We start from the raw sequence: 24,303 nt of genomic DNA on the forward strand, positions 1-24,303 counted from the left end.
ATGAATGCAGGCCGCGCTGCGCTAGAGCCGGAGTTGAAGTACTGTACCACGTCTTGTCAGTTTTGGCTCTTTCTCTCTGTCTCTCTCGCACTCTCTCTCTCTCTCTCTCTCTCTCTCTCTCTCTCTCTCTCTCTCTCTCTCTCTCTCTCTCTCTCTCTCTCTCTCTCTCTCTCTCTCTCTGTCTCTCTCCTTCACAAAGTTTTAAGCCATGATAATGTCGCTGAATATTCATTCATACCGCCGGCTGTGTGGACTGACCTGGTTTTATCATCTTGATATTATACATTCATAGTCCTTTGTTTGTTCGTAGTTGGGTGGGTACATGTCTTTTCCATCAACAATTTTTGCATTTCTAAAGCAGTCTTGGTGTAAAACTCGGGTTTAAAAACAATGTTTATGGTAAATGTTTGTTGGAATGTGTTGCCGATGGGGGTAAAATTTTTCTCTATCTCGGCAATATTAATATATGTAGCTTTTTCTCAGTAACCATTAAAATATATGAATGCACTTTTCCTTCGTTTTTGTATTGGGTCTTTAACTGCAATTGGAATACAAAAACACGGCCTTCAGATAATTTTTTTATTTATTGAACATGTTTAAAGGTAACACTATTTTATTGTTTCAAGATTTTCAAAATGTGTTTTACCGTAACAACCTCGTGTATTTTATACACATTTTTAAGCCCTCATAACACTTTCACCAAAACTTAAAAATGATGAAATAGTTTTACCCGTTTCTGAGAAGAAGGTACGTATGTGTCACAGAACCAAACTTTCAGTAATCAGGAGATAAAAAATCACACTTCCCGAAATAATTGAAACTTACACCATACATAATTTTAAAGAGGAGATGCTAGACTTCTTTGTTTTCGTTGTATGTAAAACAAAGAACAAAAATTCTATATATTTGTAAATGTTTCGAAAATTGACTCTCTTGTACAGATGCATATCACAACTCTTCATTCATGGAAGCCGTTTGTTATTTTCGGAAATATATCCCAGTCTAAAGTTTAATTTTTTTTACCAAACACCTGTCAAATGGCTTTTATTTACATTAAATTTGTATAAATGGCAATAGCCTTATTTAATTTCGATAAACATTGAATCACAAAAAGTACTTGCTCCACCGGGACTCGAACCCGGATCTCTCACTTGCCAGGTGAATGTTCTACCATTACACCACAGAGCCCTCACTTTTTACGATTCAATTATATTGTATTTGGCCGTATCTGACACATATGCGTTTAAATAAGCAAACTAACATATATATATATATATATATATATATATATATATATATATATATATATATATATATATATCTAATTCTGTAACTATATTTATCATAAGCATAAAAGTCCAATACCTGAGTAGTAGAGCGAAGTACTGGTAGTGAATATATCCCATCAATGTATGGAGCGGTGAACACAAATTGATCGTACTGGTGTTACTTTACTATTGGTTTATAGAAATTGTTTTAGATTCGATGCATATTCTTTATTTTATCTGTGTTACGATTTCGTCAAGACAATCATTCGTAGTTTGATTTGTTTAATATTTATATTGCTGACAATTGTTGCTTTATCGTTATTATCTATCGTTATGGCTACTCCGTTATTATTATATCACCACACTTGTTTGTTAAAATGACGTAGCTATGATGGGAAGGCTTGATTCAATATGAATATTGAGTTTAGCTCCAGCGTCTGGAATCTGACGCTGTCACAGACTTGATGAGACAATGAGAATACTTCTTCGTCTATATTGGAGTATACTTTATATTCTAGGCGTGTCTGATATCGAAACGATCTAAAGAGTTAAATTTAGCTTCTTCGTCGCCGACTTTTTTTGGATTTTATCAGGCGAAATGACACCAGATTCCAGACGCAGCATTAAAAGGAAGGTGAACTGGATCAAAACTCAAACATTCATTCTGGTTTGTTATTAATTTTGTTCATGTTATATTTATGATAACTGCACATGGTCGACGTCTTGTCTCCGTTCATTCTTGTTATTTTTATATGAATAGTATTTGATATTGTTACCACTACAATTATTTGGAAGAGAAACAGACAAATAACTAAACGCGTACAGAAGAATATTTACGTAAAGTTTCAATAATTTACTTTAAAAGGTATTAACTATCACGTATTACTCGAAATTTTGAGAGATCTAATCCATTCTTCACGTACACTGTTAATTGTGACTTCATATTTGTCTAGTGCTTTAAGTAGCTGAAAACACATCGTGGCGTTGTGCTGTTGCTTTACTAGTGTTGGGTACATCGATGAAGCATTTCTTCTACCAGATACAGACTATTGATTTACAGTATTGAAAGAATATCGATATTTCCCCTTAAACCATTGATTATTTGAAACATGTCCCCCAATATGTTCTGTATCTGTAGTGCTCTCACCTAGTTTACTGTAGTTTGTAGTTTAGCCATCAACCCGAACAGAATGCAAAAATTTCGCTTCATAAGTTGACCATATTTTTGTCTTTAGCTAGATATAACTTGTTTACTTCTATCGTGAAATCTAGTTGGCAGTGGCTTGAACAGCTATAGTCTTCTGGGGTGTTTTCTGCGGAAATACCAGAGAGACTGTCCTCATTCCCAAATAAATGTTTGTAAATAAAAATTAATTCCAATATTCTCCCTCACCAAAATGTCCATGATTATGAATCGAAGTCCAAAATGATGCTATAAGTACTACAAGACAGAGAACGTTCGATGATTATTGCTAAAATTTCAAAATTAAAATTAAGGCTTTGTGTAAATTAGTAATTTTTTTAACAATTACTAACATTTTTAAATTAAAATGGTTATCATGTTTACTTACAAACGAACTAATTTATATTTTAGATAAGGGATATATGAGAGCCAATCTCTCTGTATCTGAAATACAACATTGGAATGTCACAAACATGTCTTCTTTGGTATTACCGAACATTTCGATTTCATACCCTCTGCGTAGCACTCTTCTATAGCTATGAATTATTTATGTGTGAACATAATCACTAAATTTTAATGTATACATAACAATTTTCAACCGTATTTTTGGTGCTTTTCTTTGAGGTACATAACGATACTGTTCAATATATACCATCGATTGTCTCACTTCGATACATCGATGTACTATTGGCGTGACTGTCAGCACGTTTGTTGCAGGAACAGGCGCACGACGCCAAGCAGGCCGCGGTCTCGCCAGAGGACACCGAGGATCTGTCGCCTCTGCCGAACCAATCACAGCAGCCGGTGCGACGTCGGGGCGGCATCTCCGCGGAGCCGGTGTCGGAGGAAGATGCCACAAGCTATGTCAAAAAGGTAAGGATCAAGTAGAAATAGAAATAGAGGAGAAATCAGAAAGTGGACAATTGCGGAAAACACGTAACACACTTACAGAAACACTACTTCTCGGGTCAATGAACAATACACACAAAATTACGAAATAATTAACTTGACTATACATAATCAAACCAAATCGCATTGGTGCGTACGGACCAGGAAACCAAATAGTCAAGTCGTGTAGAGATTGTTTGAAATATCAATGCAACACGCTGGAAGTTAATAAAACGTGTTGTCTGACAATGGTCGATTGTTTATGTTTTAGTCGTAAGTCGTAATGACAGGAGTAATTCTTAATTGACGTCGACGTTTATCCAATAGGCTACTAATGTCTTAAATGTAGTTCAACTATAATCATCGATGGTTTTCCAGTGTTCACATTTCAGTCGTAAAACATGTGGAGTCGTTGTGAATTCACATTGTGCATCACGATGTGGAATCATTTCTATTCAATTGGCGTCAATGTTTTCCGATACCAATATCACAATCTTAAATCGATACAAAAATATTGAATCAAAGCATGTACGTATGTTTGGTAGTGTTTTCTGACATTAATTCTTTATTCATTATATTCTTTAATTCTAAACATTTTTCATTATGGAAAAATCGATGATAGATATCGATATTTGAAAATCGATTGTTCCCATCACCGGTGTTTAAATACTGAAACATTCAATGCGATATTGTATAACATCACAGTTGGCTGGTGATAATTTGACATATTTGGAAATCTATGATTTTTCGATATTGATTATTTAATTCTAACACATTTAACTGTAGATTTTCCTTAGCCCAACATTTTTATCCCTGTGAAGTTTAATACATACATTAGCGATGAGATGTAATAAACTTTTCAATTGTTTGGCTTGTATATACGAAACTAAATATACCCTGCAGATCAAAACTAGTTTTTCTTTATATTAATGCGAAAGGTTTCTTTGATCATATGACTCAGTTCTTTCGGTTTAGTAATCTACCTTTATGTCAGTACCTAGTTTGTCATTTTTTTTATTAAAAACAAAATATACTTAAGTATTGTAGAATCTTGGAGCATTGGAAAAAATGTTTATTGTAGTATCACTAGTATAAAGGAATACAACATTGTTTCCAATATAAATTTTTATTTTGTGCAAGGCCTTTCTGAATCAAAGATTCCATCATCAGGCACTTCACAAATTATCAAATGTTTACATTTTTAAAATAATAAATTAATTTTATAATAACATATGGTAAACAATTTGGATGTACGGTTAGCCAGTATAAAATATTTAATCAGAATTTAATTTTAATTTTTTTATAAATTGAGATGAGAGTAAAACTGAATTTTGAATTGGTCCGTCTTCATTATTGATAAGTTTTTCTTGATTTGTGTTAATTTTGTGGAAAATGTTGTATTCCTTTATACTAGTGATACTACAATTAATATACTTAAGTATTGTCTGAATTAAGGTATCTTAAAGGAGCGAATGTTTTAAGTTGTTCCGCAAATTCATTATATTATAGGTACATCAATACAGCATTTGTGTCTAGTTTACAAGTTCATAACATAACAATAATTTTATGAAATTCCTAATATTAAAACCAGATTAGTAACAAGAATAGTATAAAATATTACAACACTTTTACCATAGTGCTAGAATCATCGTGAAGCATCGTATTGAGGATGGAATCGTAGTGGTATTGTTAACCGAATGACGTCATGCGTGCGGACGACCAGTTCGTCCAGCGTGAGCACACCCTTGTCTCCTTCAATCATGTCTCATGGGATATATCTGTTATTTTCGTGGGGGGGGGGTTTAGATGAAAAACAGCTAGTGTCTTGAATTTCTTTACTTATTTGATTGTATTGAGTGCAATATATTATAACATATTAATACACTTTATGCAGCCAAATGTAAATTACATGAGTTTATTAAATAGTTTATGAATTATGAATAATTTAAACAAAGTTAAGGTTTTTAATGGTGGCTTTTCTAAGTTAGACTTTTCATCTATAAGGTGTTAAAGAAAGTGTTATTGTATAATGCCAATACTAACACGCCAGGTGCCATAACTAGAATAAAGTTTCACAGTTCACACCGCGTCAGAAAGGTGCTTACACGATTATTACATTCTTTAATTATTTAGGTCTCGCCATGGAGTGCCATCTGTAGTCGACAGATTTGATGCCGAAACATTTTAAAAACTATATTAAGCCTAATGTCAATAATGAAAGTATTGCTTTGGTAAATAAATATTATAGAGTTATTATTAAGTCTCTATTTGATCAGGCAAAGCTTTTATCACTTGTCCATTTGATCTGACCTGCATGTAAGTTACGTAAGGATATGCCAATTTAGATTAGAGGCGATTTGGTTGTTTTATTTGTTTTAGACGGGACGAGTCCCGGCGGAGCAAGTACTTGTTGTGATTCAATGTTTATTGAAATTAAATTCGGCTGTTGCCATTTATACACATTTCATTTTTGTGTGTGTGTGTGTGTGTGTGTGTGTGTGTGTGTGTGGTGTGTTTTAATTTTAATAAATTGACCTGAGAAATATTTTTTATTTGCATTATATTTTGGTAAAACCCGTCTTTGGGCGCACAAGTTGTATAAAATGTAAAAGAACATAATACAAACAAAAGCAAACAAACGGTGACTAAATAATAAATACATATGACATGAATTAAATATTTCCTCCGTATGTTGATTTTATATTTAGACTTTTTTGGCTACGTTACCTGATGTTGAGTCTGTGTGGAGTTTTGATCTCCAAAACCAATTGCTATATTAAACAACAAAGCCTATAATCCTGGGGATATTGTTGTAAGTGAACGTTTAAGGATTCTTCGAAGTAAGCAACAATTCTCAGTAATACGTTTTGCATCATTTTTTATTAATCGAGGAAGTGAGTCTCAAAGTGTATCCGGTGGTAACAAGATTTTGTCGGGATCGAATCAAAGTTAAGAGAAATTTGTAACTGTTCATACATAATACATGGAAAGACAATTCTGATATTGAGGAGGCCGCTGCCTCTCTTACTCCTACCAGAGAACACCGCTGTGTTGGCAATTGATCTGAAGAGGGCGGTGGCGGGGGTGGGGGAGATAACATTCCGGTGATATATTGCATTCCGATGAGAAATATAAATACGAAATATGCACACGACATATGAAACACCGGCTGAGGATAAACAGCATTCGTGCCTCGCCTGCTAGTTACGTGGTACGTTTATATGGATCGCAATAATCCAAAATTTCAATTGGATTATTCACTGATTGGACTTACAATATTTATACATCGTAAAAAGGCATAGGGAAAATACACTGTTCCTATCGGCTCTGTACAAATAACACGTTGTTTTATTTACGAATTCAGAACAAGTCAAATATTTATTTTTATTGATTAACTTAGTAATGTACTATTTCACTTATTTTCCTAGCTTACATAATTATGGTAGAGCGAGACATAATATCATTCCCAGGGATATAGATCACAGATATTTACGTAGGAACAATCTATATTAAATGTCCATTATAAAACCAATAAACTGCAAATTTAAAAATTGGCATAGATATGCTAAAACTGCCAATGGCGCAGTGTAGCGGGTACGGCGGTTATCGCAAGATAACCAAATCGAGCAACGTTGAGCGTGGCTGCTGCTTGGATGAGGAGTAACCGCTGAGCGATCCTGTCCTTGCAAGCAGCCCGCCTGCCCAGCCATTCATTGGTGGTGGTCACCTCTAGGCCGTTGTTCCCCGGGTTAAGTGTTAGACAGGGCTTCTTAGCCCCCTAACTTCGCCTGGTAAAATAAGACTTCTTTACTTTACTTTTATTTGGTATGTTCAGAAAAGCAAATTTTAATAATTTAATGACTCATAATAACGATGATTTTAGTCAAATTTGTCAGCTCCGGTATGGTTGAGACATGAGCTCTCAACATTAAAATTTGACCGGTGTGTCTGTGTGTTCTTTCGAGCTTCAAATTTGTTTCTTGTTGTTAAGACCTCTTTTAAACTGAACAATTTGATGTTAAGTGTATTGACAAAACACAAAGACATTCCAATCTTGTTCAGTCTTCACCGTTTAAACGTTTGATACGTCGGTGGGCATGAAATGAAGTTTAAGAAATTTAACTGTTTACGCACAGAAAAGATATGATACAGAAGTTCCGCTGAAACACTATTCACAGCGCGGTTCAACGGTCAGACCTAGGCACTAATTGACGAGACAGCGCATCACTAACGAATACTGTTGATACACCCAAGGTATTATGTAAGGTGACTGGGTTTGAACTGTCTGTGCGAAATATAATAGAATGGAATAAATATTTAAAATGCCTTCTTCTTGAATACAATATACCAATGAGTCCTGATAGTCGCGCACTAGGATCCAAATTATTTGAAATATGTTTGTTACAGTTTACTTTATTTAAACATGATTAACTGGGATATCAATTGTAATAGGGTTTTCTGTATACAGAATGTCGTGCTCCCTTCTCCCCCCCCCCACCCGAAAAAGAATAAACAACACCCTCCCCAATAGAAAAAACAAAATCTTTTTCTTTCAGATAGGAACGTGAAACGAACATGCTTATCGCCTAGTTCTTGTTAAGGCTGACTGATATCTATTGTTTTCGAACATTTTTTGTTGAACGTCCAGCCCAGGCTGGAAAGTATTATCCAATCTTAAACAGGGTAAATTTAGAACCAATTTCTCTTTCTAATTTCCTGATTAAAAAAAACTTCCTCGGCACCCTTTTTTGTTTTCTGACAGTAAAGCCCACACTTGTATGTTGATTTTCCTTTTTCATATGTAACTAGTTGTCTACATGTAAAAAATTACGAATGTATTTTTAATTGCTGTTTTGCAAAAAAGTGTAAATTCAATCATTAGGTGCTCTCGCCCATGATGCATATTTAAAAATAACTTATGGCTATGTAAATATAGGACTGCTATTAACTTTGCTAGAATTTCAGAGGGTACTGTAATTACATTATTTTCTATTTTTGCATCTCCATTTTACGTGTTTAGTTAGTGATCAATCACATTGTGTGTAAACATATATTTATTACTTTTTTTTAACAAACTCTTTTCAAGAAAACTGTGCCCTCTCTCTAGAACCGAGATAAAATAATATTATGTGCATTTTAAGCAAACACATGTTTAAATGATTCACTGAGAGAGGTTTACTCTTCGCAGCGGTGCTCGTTATATTATTTGTCTTTCTTATTGAAGCGTCTGGAGAGAATTCTTAACTAGCGGTTCTTTCGTTTCTTGACAAGCGTTTATTGAATCTTGATGTTATAAACATTTATACGACAGAGCAGCTTTAACACCGCTTTGAAGATAAATATTTAATGAGGGTAAAACGTGGAAAGTAACGTTAATAATAGCTTTCAGAGATCTTATCTTATTTATAATAATTAAAGCAGTTGTGCCTATTAAATGGGATCGGGAGTATCAAGTAATTAAATTACATATTAATTGTACTTTCTCAAAAGATTAATTCATAATGTTCGGTACACCGTAAGGTTTACTTCTTGGACCAGTGATTTTTAATTTGTAATTCCATTATTTCATGTTTTTCAGAATATGCAAATGCAATTGTTATGTTTTGGTATAGAGAATATATAAAGCAAACATAAATAAGGAATTAGTTTATTTTATATATATATATATATATATATATATATATATATATATACAAAACGTTGTAAAACGTTTATTTATTTAAAATAATTATTATTATTAGTCTTGTAGTAAATGTGTTCAGCTAATTACATTGCCTTTAGATTGATATAACTTATTTTGAGATTTATGCCTATGTAGATGGAGGCATTAATTCAATCTCCATATATTTGATTATTTATTATATAATATTGATGCTTGCCCTTCTTTTGCATATATATCTGTGTAATTGCACTTAATAACACAACAGCTCTCTGACCTTAATAAAATAAGGTTTTAGATTTTTTTTAGATTAATTGTCATAATGCTTGTTGATTTTATTTAGTTATTTTTCAACATGTAATATGTACATGCTTAGTCCAAGTTATACCAGGAGAATTTCAATACACTTTATGCAGCAATAATAATTTGAACTCTTTCCCCACACACACAGTGTAGCCTACAGTCATCGTGGGGAAATATAATTCTTTTTTGTGTTCTGTGCATTATTATAGCCTGTGCGATGTGTTTGAGAATAAATAAGTTATATTATATATATATATATATATATATATATATATATATATATATATAAGTTTTGATTTGATTTTGAAAAAATTATTTTATTTTATGAAATGGAATCTCTTGTTCAGGATATGATCACTTATTTAAACTTTTACAACTCACGGTACTTTAATAGTATATGAAGGCACTTTCCACTATACTTTTTATTACGCGGTTTAGATTAGGTTATCATAAGTATGTCACTAGTAGTACCAAATTTAAAGTTAACCTTCACGGGCGCTCACGTGATCTGAGCTTGAATTTGAGTATATCTCGAAGGATTTTTGCCTTATTTTTCTTCAAAAGTACGGGTTGACGTAACCGAAGCCCGCACCGATGGCCAGGGGCATTTCCGATCGGTACTTTCCCGATCTCAGATCGCGTACCGTATCCCAGATCTTCCATCCCGCACTTCCGGCGAAATGAAGAAAAACATCCCTCGAGATAGTATCTAAATTCAAGCACAGATCACGTGAACGTTCGTAAAGGTTAATTGAAACTTTTTCTATGTAAAATACGTGCGTATGTATTGTACACACATACTTATATCGCGTAATAACAAATGGTAGGTAGATAGAGACAGAGTGGCCTCCTTATACAGTAATAACAAAGTACCCAACTCACATTCGAGTCAAGCATATAGGCAAAATTTACTTTCGTTTACCATATCAGGTTGGCATTCAGATGCAGAATCCCTGGTGATTGGATCGCGACACCGGATAGGCTGTTCGATAGTGGTCACTTACGTCATTGGCCTGTGACGGGAGGTGAATTACAGCGTTATTGACACTGAGGCGGTAAATGGATGTTCCTGTGTAATAACTAACTGGGTTTTACGCCGCGGAGACGGATTTAACTGGTCATTGATGGTGATCACGTGGTTCTCTGGTCCTGCACATCTGCTTTTAATGTAAGTGTCAAAATAAAGAAGTTGAGTGAGAAGTTGTCAAATATGAACTTGAGTAGATGGGATGAGAGGAGATACAGTACAAGCTGCGTAAGATCATGGATCAGCTGTCAATCACGTCCATGGCCTATGTTGTTACAAATAAAATGTAAACCGAACGCCTTTTCCTATTTCATCCCTTTTCCTTTTTGTCTTCCGATAAGAAACATTGTCAATATGAAACATTTATTCTTCGTTTAAAGTTTGTTTTTGACGATGGAAGGATTGTGAAGGAAACGTGATTTTTTTCGGACATTTGCCATCGTTCAGTGATACAAAGAAATTACATAATAGTAGGTGGTTGGTTGACGAATGCCTAACCACCAACCACCATTATTTCTATTGTGACCTGTATTCTGTAGTTCAGTTTTGAAAATTAGCGTTTTGTTTAGTTTATTATTAAGTGCATGTTTTAAAATTAGTGAAGTTGACACAAAACATGGTGGTTATGATTCCTGACTTGCGTGTCACAACGCTCTGGTATAATCTGTTTATTTTGACCAAGTTTGTAATTATGTGTTAGGTTAGTTATGTACCTGAAGAAGAGATCAGATTACAGATCTCGAAACGTAGTGTTACTGATTTTTTGTATCACAGAACGATGGCAAATGTCCGGAAAGAAACAGTTATAAAAGTATTTTTCTCGCGACTTCCTTGCATTCTAAATTGTACGTAACAGTGTGTATGTACACTTTTGAAGAATTGAACTATATACAAATTTGTGCATGGCCAATACAAAGATTTGGTTGATGTATATTGTATGTGAGAAGCCAAAACCAAAAATATCATTGAAGATGTATGCGGGCTTATTGGACGGACACGTGCTTTGCTACAATTCTAGGGTTCTCTGTAATAAATTTTGGAGCAGGAAATGTTTTATTTATTTAAACAATTTTAAACTCTAACTAAATCCGGTAATTGAGGATCCAACCTTAAGTAGGCTTATACAAATTAATTAAAATTCTATGACATATTTGTATAATTTAAATTGTTTGATTGGCAGGTTGTGCCTAAGGACTACAAGACGATGGCGGCACTGTCGAGAGCAATTGCCAAGAACGTGCTGTTTTCACACTTAGATGAGAACGAAAGATCGGACATTTTTGATGCCATGTTCCCCGTAAACTTCCTGCCAGGTGAGCCCATCATCCAGCAAGGTGACGAGGGCGACAACTTCTACGTCATCGACCAAGGAGAGGTGGAGGTAAGTTGAGTGACGTGAAAGTTTTTTTAAACGGATTTTACCAAGAAAAAAATGGAAATCTTTGGTTTGGAAATCTCAATCATTTAAAAATATATAGACCCCTGAAAAATATATATGTAACTCCCCTGAAGAGAGAAAAATGAGACAAATCGTGTAATCACTCCATGAGAAACCACCACGGGAATTAAAGAATTTAGTTTAGGTAATTTTGTAATCAGGCCCAAATAGTTGCAATAAAAAATACGGTTTGTGCATAATTTATACCTACAGGAAGTAACATTTTTTAACCACATAAGACTTATCAAAATAGTATTTTAATGAAATTTCATTAAAAAATGTATTTATTAAAAAAAATTCTCATATAATTTACCACTTCTTAAACAAAAAAAGTTATTCTGTCTAGGCATCTCACATGTACATATTGTACAAAATTCATATCCTTAACTTGAACAATTTTACTTCGATGTGATTGCCCTCAGAGAATAAAAACAGTATTACTGACATCTTTTTAGTTCTGACATAGTACTCTAATTTATGCAGTTAATTCTTTAATCTCTATAAATCTTTTTTATTCCATATTAATTTACGGTAATTTTTTTGTTTAAGCTTTTTATTAATTAAATGTTTCAACAATAAACATATGAGATCTTGAGATCCAATTAACATAATTTAAGAACTATATTCCATGTTTAGTTAGCAATGTGAAAAATGTATAAGAAGCCAAGTTTTTAATCAATATTTAGAGCAATTTAATATCTTTTGTCCTTGCACTTGTTAAACAATATTTTAATAATGCTATTATTTAATTTCACAGTTATACAGATTTACTTAAAAAATAAGATGAGTTTAGGCTACTAAACTTTATTAAATACTTTAATCAGTGTATTTTTAAATCTAAAACTGTAATCTGATGTATTATAATCTAGGTTCAAGTTTCTTGTTTGCAGTTTATCACAAACACATGTTGTTTCTAAATCAAGAGAAGATTTCCTTGTAACTCATTAGCAGAAATGAGTAGGATTTTTAAAATAGTAATGACTCAGCACATCACAAGCCAAGTGTATTCAATACTCATTAAAGTTGATCTAATAATAACAAACTCCATCATTGGTGTAACTTATGAAATTAATGTTATTTGCTGTCTTGTTACTTTTAATGAAAAGTGTAAAATTAATATTTTTTTACATTAAAGCAGTTTTCACTAAAACGAGAACAAACTCAAATCCGAGATATGTTAATATTCCATTTGCACAATTTTGTGTGTAAATATGGAACAAACTAAAATTTAAAATGTGATAGTCTTTTTCGTTTTGTTTATAAGTAGAGGAAGAGATGGCTTCTTGATTTGTGTTCTTGGCTCACTAAATATTCCTCATAGCTTGTGAGTGGAACCAGAATAGGAAATCATAATTTACACATAAACTTTTATTCTATTGCCGGATAGTTAATTATCCTAAGGATTGTGAAAACTCAAGAGGTATTCGAGAAATATTGTTGTTTTAAAATTAATTAATTTATCGATTTATCACAGTCATCCATATTTTAGTTATAAACCATTCAAATAATAAAACAATAAATTGTTTATCATAGTTCAGGTTTGTTTATTACAAGAAAATAGATTTTTTCGTAAAGATACATTTTTAAGAGAACAATTGAGATCAGTACATTTACTAGTATGATTACATTTAACAAAATTTTATTTTGAGGAGACCACATATTCTGGTTTTAGGAATTCAAATTTTGCTCCTTGTTCAATTTGAGTCATGGAAATTTGCAGGATGTGCCGTTTGTTTCATAGTTTTTACGTACAACTGCCTTTTGTGGCATTCATAAAAAGTGTATATATTAATGAATTTTTTAGGTGTTAATTTGCAATTTTTTTGAATAAACTAGTGTTAGTATTAGAAGACTGAACTTGGATCCATTTAAGCTGTACCTTTAAAATTAAACATCTTCCAAAATAAAAAATGTAAAATAATGAAAAGTGTGGTTTATAGTTTAACATTTCTTATGTATTTTCAAGATTGCCACCATCATAAATGAGCCTTATATGAAAGCTATTTTGTGTGCACACAACATATTGAAATGGTATCAAAGTTTATTTTGAGACGAGTACAACGTTGCTATTTTGAGATGAGTATAATGTTTGCTATTTTGAGACGAGTATAATGTTTGCTATTTTGAGACGAGTATAATGTTTGCTGAACACATGTACTTAAGTTTCCATCAAATGTTTTCTTTGCAAAAACAACAGTTCAATTTGAGTTGGAACAATGCGGTTATCGGGAAAAAACAACAATTTTCTAAATAGATTTTTGCCGAGAGGAGAGAAGGTGTACAGTAATGGGCGCTTGGAGTGGTGGGACCCCCGGGGTGTCATTACATTACAGCTTGATTACACGTTTACTGCCATGTCTTGTTATACCTGCCCTCCACTTTACTGCCACAGTTTAACATGTGGTTTAAAACTGAACTCCTTCAACGGTCGTCTACTTATATTGTTCAGCTATTGTCTTCCATACTTACAGTTAAAAAACTGTTTTACTTTCAAGAAACGGGTCTTATTTTGTCTGACCACTCGATATTGTCAGAACCGTCTGTACTTTAATGTTCTGATTCTGTATTCATCTACCAATGCTAGTCCACCAATCTGCATGCTAGTCTCGGACGATACAAGCATGGATAGTGGATGAGCATAGCTAGGGTTGTTGCATTATGAGGCTAGTTCCGATATTTGTTATCGATATCAATATCAAGCTTGGATATCGATACTGATATTATCGAATCCAAATATCGATATCCTTAATAATGACCGATATCGATAAATAAGGAAAGGGGAATGATTAAATTGGTGTATACAACCTTTGATTGTATGAGTGTGTGTAACTAGTATAATCAAAGATACAACTTACGAGTTCATTTCCAAAATAATGTTTTTAATACAAGTACAACTTAATACATTAAAAAATACCATATTTAAAGATAAAAAAAAGAAATTCCTTAAATAATTCTACTTAACATTTTCTAACTAAGAATCATTTGAAGCACAATTATTAAAAAAACAATTACCAAAATAAGAATAAAAATTACAATTTTAAATTTCAATATAAATCTATAAGAATCTAAACTGGGTTTTAAGAACAACTCTTTCATTTTAAAAAGCAACTATATTATATATGCTTAACTGAACCAAGCATCGTCTGGTTACTTTTTACTTAATCTGCAAAGTTAATTTCTTTGCTAACGTTGCATTTAACAACAGAACAAAGCAAGTTGTTTGAGTTTTGCTTTCGTAAAACTAATAAATCCAAAATAATAAATAATTACAACTTTTCATTCAGTATGATATCAAAACCCCCGATATTTGTATATTTCTTCTGATATCACGATAATATCGGATAGTTTATATCGATATCAATATAGGATATATCGAAACGATAATATCGATATATATTGATATCGATAATATCGCAACATCCCTAAGCATAGCTAGTCTTAGAAGTTTAAATGGAAGTTTTCACAAATAATACGTTACTAAATTCCATTAGATGTTATTGCATAGTTTGTATTCACTTACAGAAGTGCTATATATGCAATGTAAATAACTATTTCAAACTGTCAAATTTTTATATTGAGCTAGCAGAATCATTTTTTTAATGGAGGAAAACAAAATAGGCAAGTTGGTGGCAGCTAGTTTGGGACAACCACATCAGCAACATCCTAACAGTTGTTAGGGCCATAATGAATTAGGTCTGGGAGGTAAAAGGAGAAAAAAAGTGAGGGAAGTTTGAAAGAACGCAAACGGATGATTGCAAATATTGCTGTCACTAGATTACAATGAGATCTTTTTCGGAACATGTAATGACAAAAAATGTAATAAATATCTAAAACTGTTTCGAAACACTAAAATTTCAAAATCCTTACTGGGGTGAGATATTTTTTAAGAGTTAGCTGTAATGAAACAATCTTGATTCTTACTCTTAAGAACAATGTTAGACCTCAAATACTTTTAAGCCCTTATTTTTAGCCACAGAATCCAATCCAAGGCATAGTCTACTTTTCAAACCTTACCATGATTTGGCTGTTCAGCTAAGAAACAGAAACTAGAGATGTATAAACTCAATCTTTTGGATTTGTTAAAGGAAATCCAGTTTTTTTTTCAAAAACAAGTTTAAATTACAAAGAGTATAGTTGGAAACACTTAAAAATTATGTATAGTTAGTGTGAATGTTTGACAGTTGTGCGTACATGCTTTGTAAAGTGTATTTGATAGTTGTTTGGTTTCTGCGTATAGGTATACGTGAACACAGAGCTGGTGACGACGGTGGGGGAGGGGGGCAGTTTCGGGGAGTTGGCTCTCATCTACGGCACGCCTCGAGCTGCCACCGTCCGCGCCAAGACAGATGTGAAGCTGTGGGGCATCGACCGTGACAGCTATCGGCGCATCCTCATGGGCTCCACCATCCGCAAGCGCAAGATGTACGAGGAGTTCCTCTCAAGGGTCTCAATACTCGGTAGGTCATCAAAGCTGGTCGGGATGTACTGGTATTGACTTGTGAAGTCAATATTAGACCAAGATTACATGGATTTCAGCTGAGTAAAAATTATATGTTGCTTTCTGATATTGTAAAATTAGTACTAATTTCAATAAATTTGTTAGTTAAGTGGAAATAATAAGGATAGTATCTGCACAATAGCCACACAATGATATAAGTACACTGACTGATCTGACATGCAGTGTCTTCGTATCCATATGGGATGAATAAAGAGAGGTATAATTAATTATTTTTCTTCACGAAAGAAATGGTAAAAAATGTTATAGAATGTTGCTCTAAGTGAGAAAAATACTGTTTGTACCCACTTTTTTAAATGCACCTCAACTTCTGAAAAACACTGATATTGTCTACTTCTTTACCCAATTTCCTTCTTTGATAGACTGAGTCCGTTTACTATGTAAAGGGCAGTACTGATAAATATTATTTCGGTTATGTACAGAATTTGAATCTTCTACTTAAACTCAAACACCCACACTAAGACTATGCAGCCATCTATTGCACTAAGAATAAAGAAAAATTTCATAATGTGGATATCATATTTTTCTTATTATACTCTCAGATTTTGCAACTATCAGTTGCAAATCTGCAGACAAAATCATCTTCCATCATTACCTTTTTGCTGGATTCATGAAAACATCTTGTTTTGATTTTTAGCTATTCATAAAATCTGTAGTCACAAAGACATGATAAGAAGATAAGCATAGTAATAGTGCTTAATTATTATTTTTTTTAATGCAAAATTAGTTTTTAAGACTGAAAGGAAGGCTTTAAGAGTCATTGCAGGTATTAGGGAGAGAGGTTCTTGTAAGCCTGTTTTTGTTAATCTAGGTATTCTTACCCTTCCATGTGTATTTATTTAATTTGTATCATTTCAATAGTTATGCTCATAAGTATAGTTCTATATCTCAGACTTAATAGCACTCAAATACTTTAGATTAAGTAAAACTCAGAACAGCTACATGTATATCAGTGTAAAAACTTTTAACGTACTACAGATGCAATTACCACTACTTTAAGGAATTTCAGAAATTATCTTGTGAAATGACTGAAGCAGAAGGCTTTCAATTCAGTAGAAGTATTTTTAAATGATTTATGTGACCATAAATTTAAATGATGCAATGTTTTTATTTTTAAGTATTTATTATTTATTTTTTTGTTTTTATGTAATACTCAACATAATTTAGAAAATTTGTAATTGTATATTTATTAGTATTCCTTTTTGGAGGTGGTGTTCTGGACTGTAAACCTAATGATAGCATTAATTGTAAACCTTATCTGACTTTGTCAATACATATAATGTGTAAGACAACAATAAACGATTCTTGTGTTACAGAATCTCTGGACAAGTGGGAGAGACTGACTGTAGCCGACGCGCTGGAGATGGTGGCGTATGAGGACGGAGAGACAATCGTGCGGCAGGGCGAGCCTGGAGACGATTTTTACATCATCGTGGAGGGCACAGCTCTGGTCCTACAGCACAGAGCAGAGGGGGAGGAGCCTACGGAGGTCGGTCGCCTCGGCCAGTCAGACTACTTCGGTCAGTATTTGGTGTCCCTTTTTTTTTGTTCTCTTCTAGAAGCTTAGAAATCGCACCTATTCCTATAAGGACCTTTGTGCTGCTTCCGGATTGACAGGATATTCTGGATGGGTAAGGATGGGGGTAGGGGCCGCCTCCTGTCGAGATCCATGAGGAAGAATTTAGGGCACTATCTCAAGTATTTTCTCCCTGGAAGAATTGGAAGTCAGCTCTGAGTCGGCCTCTCCAATCAAAGCAGGCCAGGGGGTGGCACACCCTTGTTGAGGCTAGCAAGAAGCTTTGACTCTTAAGGAACAAATCCCACCAACTCCAACAGTCGTCTGCAGAAGACTAGAACTATTGACTTACCCTTGCCTCAGAATCTCAACATTAACAGTTAGTGATGTGCCGCTCCTATATATCCAAAAGGTGTCCAGATTTAAGCGACACATTAATGTTAATGTAGTACGGAATGTTGTCACTTTAGCTACTCTTGAGCCACATGTGTAAGTTTTTTTATGTCGAAGACAAATTACTTGTATGTGTAGAGTCTCTTTGTAGCTTTTTTACTTATTTATTTATTTCTGAATGTCTTCCAGTTTTATTGTGTGAATATATTCTGTATTTGGTCCCAACTACCATTGGTGATTGTTGATTTAATGGATTAATGATTTGGACAAGAGCAGACGATCTCAGAGAATTTAATATGATAGTTAACTGCTGGTCCAATTTCTCTAAATGTTAAGATAGGATTTTGAATTATGATTTTATGCAGATCCAAGTTACAATCATTAAAATTTAATGGAAAGGTTCAATGTGAAATCCATATGGAGATCCAAGTTCTTGGTATCAGCTAAATTCCATTAGAGACAACATAGATAAATATTTTTACAAAACACTTAAATTTTATGAGAGGATTCAGAATCATGGTTTTTTTTTCCAGATTAAAGTTACAGTTACTATTTTAATTTTATTGGATAGTTAGTTCAATATAATTGCTAATGTATATCCCAATTTTTACCATTCAATAGGAGGGTTTAATATGAAGTCCAGGTTAAAGATTGAAGTTCTTACTATTGCTTAAATTATGGGCTTGGATTAGTATGATGGTCTCAGTCAATCCAAGATTATGAGAACTGAATTTCACTTTCAACTAAATTCAAGAGTTTTAGAGCAAAGATAATCTACCTACATAAAACACAGCTGTTGTCGGAATGGTTGCTTCAGTGCGAATGTTGAGCTTAGCTCCCTCCATTTCACCTTCTGCTTAGTGCTTAGTGCAGTGTCTGAGATGTGACACTGTCACAGACTTGACTCATGACATCTGGAGTTCACAACCGTCTGAAGACATCCAGTAAAACCAAAACAGTAGAGTATCTTGGCAAGACCACTTAGTACTTTGCCATGATTTCAATATTCAAATCAAAACTATATGTGACAGTGCCAGATCTGAAGTACTGCATTTAGCAGAAGGTGAAATGGAGGACTAAACTCAAAAAATTTGCACAAGTAATCGGTGAGAGATTGATAGTTCATCACTATATGTTCATGCTTATATTCACTTAGATATCTTAAAGCTTAGAGGATTTATACTATATATACAAAATTGGTATGCTACAGGGTGGAGACTAACTTGTCTTCTTGGCTCTAGCCAAGTGAGTTTACTTTATAGAAACTGTTGACCAGTTATCTATGATACTGCTAGAGTCCAATAATAAGTTTATGTCACACCAAATAGCATTGCATGTCGACTGTAATACTTTATATTCTATAAGACTACAAATATTTTAGAGAAGAGATGTGATGCTATCAGAATATGCTATAAGAAACTTGACAAGTGGATTTTTTGGGATAGGACTAGCACGATGATGGTTCATTGAGCTAAAACCAAGACGCTTATTCACATTGTAGTACACTATTATTTAAGAATACATTCTCTAGAGTGAAGTGTATAATATTTTTGGTGCTGATTATGTGGTGCTGTTGCAGGAGAAATAGCACTGCTGTTAGATAGACCTAGAGCAGCCACCGTCGTAGCAAAGGGACCTCTAAAATGTGTCAAACTCGACAGAGCAAGGTCAGTACCAAATTAGAATAGAATAGAATATGAATTTATTCCTTCAATTATTTACATAGTTTTATGTACACAATACAGATTTGGCTCGGAATTTCTAGCCATCGAATCAAGTAGAGATGGCTAGCACAAAACGAAATTGACAAAAAGAAAACGTCTCTTACAGTCTAAATAAACTTAAATCCTAGCGGTCCCTCCGCAGTGTTCGCAACTAAATAAAATAACATACAAATAAATAATAATACTAAAATACACTTAGCAACAAAACATTATTACAAACCCAGAAATTACGTATTCTACAATACAATTAATATATTTTTGTGCATAGTAAGAGTTTAAGATACAGTAGAGTAAAATATAAAACAAAAGAATAATTGCATTCAGGTTCCCTAAAAACATTAAAACTTCAGTGCAGAATCTCAAAAAAAACCTTTGTGTCTTCTTTTTCTAGTAGCCATCTTTCAAATTCTCTTTTGAAAAAAATTTAAGTTTTTGGAGTTTTTAATACTGTGGGGTAACATGTTAAAAACCTTTGGGCCTATATAAATAAAAGTTTTTCTGAACATAGTTTTATTTATTTTTGGTCTTATGTAAGCAGAGTTGGTAGCAGCACGAGTGTAGAGTTGAAATTTTTTATTTCCATCATTTCCACTTCGGATGTAGAATATTTTCTAAACTTTAAATATAAAAAGGTGTTTGAGAGGGAGGATGTTAGTTACTCGGAATAAAGGTATGGGGGATTCTCTATGAGGCTTACGTGTGATTATTCTCACAAAATGTTTTTGAATTACTTCTATTGGTTGCAGTGAGACATTGCCAGCTGCTCCCTAGACCTCAATACCGTATATCATTAAATCTTGAATGAATTAAGGAAAAATATAAAACTCGGAGTAGTGGTTCGTCATTTAAGAGATTTTGTAAAAAATAGTATGTTCTCATGCTCTTACGTAATTGTGCCTGTAACTGATTAATATGTTGTTTCCAAGAAACATTTTCATCCAAAGTTACACCTAAATATTTAACATGTGCTATCTGTTTAATTTCTGGGCAAAGGCAATTTTGAGTTCTGGAACAATTAAAATAAGTGTGAAATTTCAGTGCATCATTAAAGTAAAACTGTTTAAGGTCGAAATTTACAAAATTAGTTTTATCATCGTTAATTATCATTTTGTTATTAGTACACCATGAGCTTAGAGTCTGTAATCAGTCATATTAGTCTCATGATATACCAAAAGTAAATTTTCAGGGGAAGTCTATCTATCTTATAATTCATTATTCACGTTTGCAGAATATTCTTGTGTAAAATATGAAATGATTTTATTTATTTTATACTACAAAAAATAGTTATACACATTATATGTATTTGGTATTATTTATCAGTAAAAACAGAAAATGAAAATATTTTATTCTTTGGCATAATATGTATCCTTCCTCTCAAAAAGGCTTGCAGAATGCTAAAAAACGGGAGCACCTGTTTTCAAGTTTAACGATGCTGGGTTTAAAACGTTTGTACAATCAAATTTCACTGTGTTTAATTTAAATTTAACTATAATTTCAGAGATCTCTCACAAACATTGATTTATAATTGGCACACTTAACAAGTTTGCTAGAATCTGCATGGAAGAAAACCCTCTCACAGGTTGATGGTTTTCTTAAACTTTTGCTATCTTATATTGAGTATAAATTATGTATGCTCAAATTATAAACACTAATGAATTTTTATAGATTTTAAACAGTACAAAGAATAGTGCAGTAATGATGATATAATATACAAAATTAGCGAAACACTGTTGTTGAACTTTCCAACAATACTTAATAACACTTTCATAGCATTCAAAGATGTATTCAGAAATTACATTTTCATATTCAACAAAAAAAACGTCTATATGTTCGCATGTGACAAATGATTTACTTACTACATAGGAGACGCCTTACTGGCATTTTCTTATTGTAAACCATTACGGTTGGTTATAAACAGGAACAATTATACTAACTCAGTAGTTAATATTTTTGAAGTTTTGAAGCACATCAAAGAAAAGAAATAGTTCCCAAAATATTTGATACAAAAATGAAGTTGTTACAAAAACCTGTCAGCTTTGAATTTAAATTGTTTTAGGCACTAATATTTTTTGGAATAACCATTGTATATCCATTTACAATAATATGGTTAATTTAGTTCCCTGTACGGTTCTTGTATAAAAAGGCATTGAGGTCAGTAAATTATTTCTATATTATTTTTTATTTAATGTTTGTCTCTAACAATTTTAAAATTAGATGCAACTAGAATCGTCACTGGCAACTTAGTTTAATTTTTTAAGACTAAGGACTAAAGGTCTATTCACACACATCAGTTGAGTCACAGTTCAGTCTCAGGTCAGTCACAGTTCCGTCCGGAATTCGTCAGTCAACTGTCCGTCAGTTGGCTTCAGTCAGTCATCAGTCACGTATACAGTGATCTTACAGTCAAGCTTATTTTATCATGAGTGAATTAAATTGGATAATATATAACTACCTCAATGGCTGATTTTACTATAGTAGAGTTAGCTGCAATAGCGATAGCCTTAGATGACGAAGAAACTAAGTCTATCAATTTTTCATCGTTCATCTTGATGATCGTAACAATATAAAATATAAACTCTTCACAGAAATACAATTTTAATATAAAAAACGCAATCCTTTAAAATAACATAAATAACATCCGTCATGCGACCGTCAGGGTCCGAACAATCCAAAAATATCGGTGGGAAGAAATCTGAAAATGACTGACGGACGCCGGCAGAGCGACTGACGGACCTGCGCCGGAACTGAGCCGGATGAGTGTAGATAGCACAACAGGAAATCCATTATAGAATAAATTTTTTGACTGTGATGTGACTGACCTGTGACGCGCCGGAACTGATGTGTGTGAATTGACCTTAAAACGTTGTTGCACTGTAAATATATGTAATTTCAGCACTATTGTATGGATAGCTAGTTATATTTCAAGCTTGTAATTAGTTTTTTTACTTTCAGATTTGAGCGGTTGCTGGGTCCATGTGCAGATATTCTAAAACGCAACATCACACAGTACAACAGTTTCGTGTCACTCTCAGTTTAGTGACGCCTAGGTCAGTAGCTTATGCATAGCAATAACCTTGGTTATTAGGTATTACACATAGTTACCATACCAAAGCATGAGTACCAAATATATAATAAATAGAAATAGAAGGAATGGCCTAATGTGTCACCAACCATAGTATAACTTATAGTGTATGGTACATTAAACGGAAGAGTTCCTAGACTTATAACTTGGCCTATGAAATTTAAGTAAGCTATGCTATATTTATAGGCTCATTTTATCAACTTTCAATAATTTTTCCTCATATTTTTCAACGATGCAAGATTTTTTTTATAGATATTATTGCAAGGGTTTATCTGGCAGCCCACTTTTTACCAACTTGTGCATAATTCCTGTATTGTATTTTTAAACAAGGATCATTTGCTCACATTTTCTAGTTTTCCCAGGTGCTGGCTTGGAGTGTATTTTTCCAATACACAGTAAGTTTCATAATTTATTCATTGGCCTAAATAATGATTTTTCACACATTGCTTGCACAGACTTAGTTAAGAAAATGTTGTTTGTGGTCATGTCTGACAGCTCAGTCCTAAAAATATGACTTACTATGGAGGTAAAGTGATATTCCATTTTGTCTATCCCAGATACGGGAACTTTAAAATATTGACTTGTTACTTGCCTGAAGAGGAGAATAAATTGAAATAAATTTTAGTCTGAGGACTAACTTTGATCAATTAAAACTATTTGACTTTAAAAAGTTTTTCTTTATTTGAGTCTTTTCACTTAGCCTCATCCATACTGTAATTGTAGTGAATAACTCTCACAAAAATCCAAGTGTCTTCATCAAGAGTCTCTCATAGTAACCAACTAACAACGATTTGTTTGTTTCAGACTGGGGAACGCGAGCAGATCGGTCGTCAGTCTTGTCTAAGGCAACCTGTGCCAATAACTTGAGGCTTTGTTATCTTACATTTAGTTATTTATTACATAACACTACACCACACACAAGGAATTGTCAGGGTCAATACATACTAATTACTTATTTATTTTACTCATTGTTTAATGGTTTTCACTTTAAAATAACCATTCGAAATTCAATCCGATATTGACCTGAAATGTCCTCATTGAATTTTTGTAATTTACAAGATGAGTTTGTGGTTAAAGTTGAGTAGATTCTATATTTTCTGTTACATTATAGAACAATGTTGATTGTGTTACTTATGAGAACTAAATTATGTAGAATAAAAGATAAAATTTTATTAATATAAATGTGTTTTTATTACCGAACCTTCATCTGTTTTTGTGAGTCAAAAAATTTTAGATTTTGGTGACATTTTGGAGTAGAGCAAAGTTTTGTTAATCTAAACTGATTGTATATAAATTACTGAACAGT

General features: G+C 33.2%; 1 protein-coding gene across 1 annotated transcript; it reads left to right on the forward strand.

Annotated features, from left to right (window-relative positions):
* LOC124355556 (cAMP-dependent protein kinase type I regulatory subunit) lies at window positions 1–24,175 on the forward strand. Its single transcript, XM_046806718.1, has 8 exons — window positions 1–55; window positions 3,155–3,324; window positions 11,509–11,709; window positions 16,004–16,223; window positions 17,599–17,802; window positions 19,771–19,858; window positions 22,868–22,962; window positions 23,802–24,175. Exons 1-7 carry the CDS (start codon window positions 1–3, stop codon window positions 22,950–22,952), a joined length of 1,023 nt encoding a protein of 340 aa, XP_046662674.1. The 3' UTR covers window positions 22,953–22,962; window positions 23,802–24,175.
* The last annotated feature ends 128 nt before the right edge of the window (window positions 24,176–24,303 follow it).

The sequence above is a fragment of the Homalodisca vitripennis genome, chromosome 2, assembly GCF_021130785.1.
Source record: "Homalodisca vitripennis isolate AUS2020 chromosome 2, UT_GWSS_2.1, whole genome shotgun sequence".
Taxonomy (NCBI): domain Eukaryota; kingdom Metazoa; phylum Arthropoda; class Insecta; order Hemiptera; family Cicadellidae; genus Homalodisca; species Homalodisca vitripennis.

Coding starts and splice junctions, on each gene's coding strand:
- LOC124355556 (XM_046806718.1), top strand. CDS start 1: ATGAATGCAGGCCGCGCTGCGCTAGAGCCGGAGTTGAAGTACTGTACC. Junction 16,224..17,598: donor CTCAAGGGTCTCAATACTCG/GTAGGTCATCAA, acceptor CTTGTGTTACAG/AATCTCTGGACAAGTGGGAG. Junction 17,803..19,770: donor CGGCCAGTCAGACTACTTCG/GTCAGTATTTGG, acceptor GTGCTGTTGCAG/GAGAAATAGCACTGCTGTTA.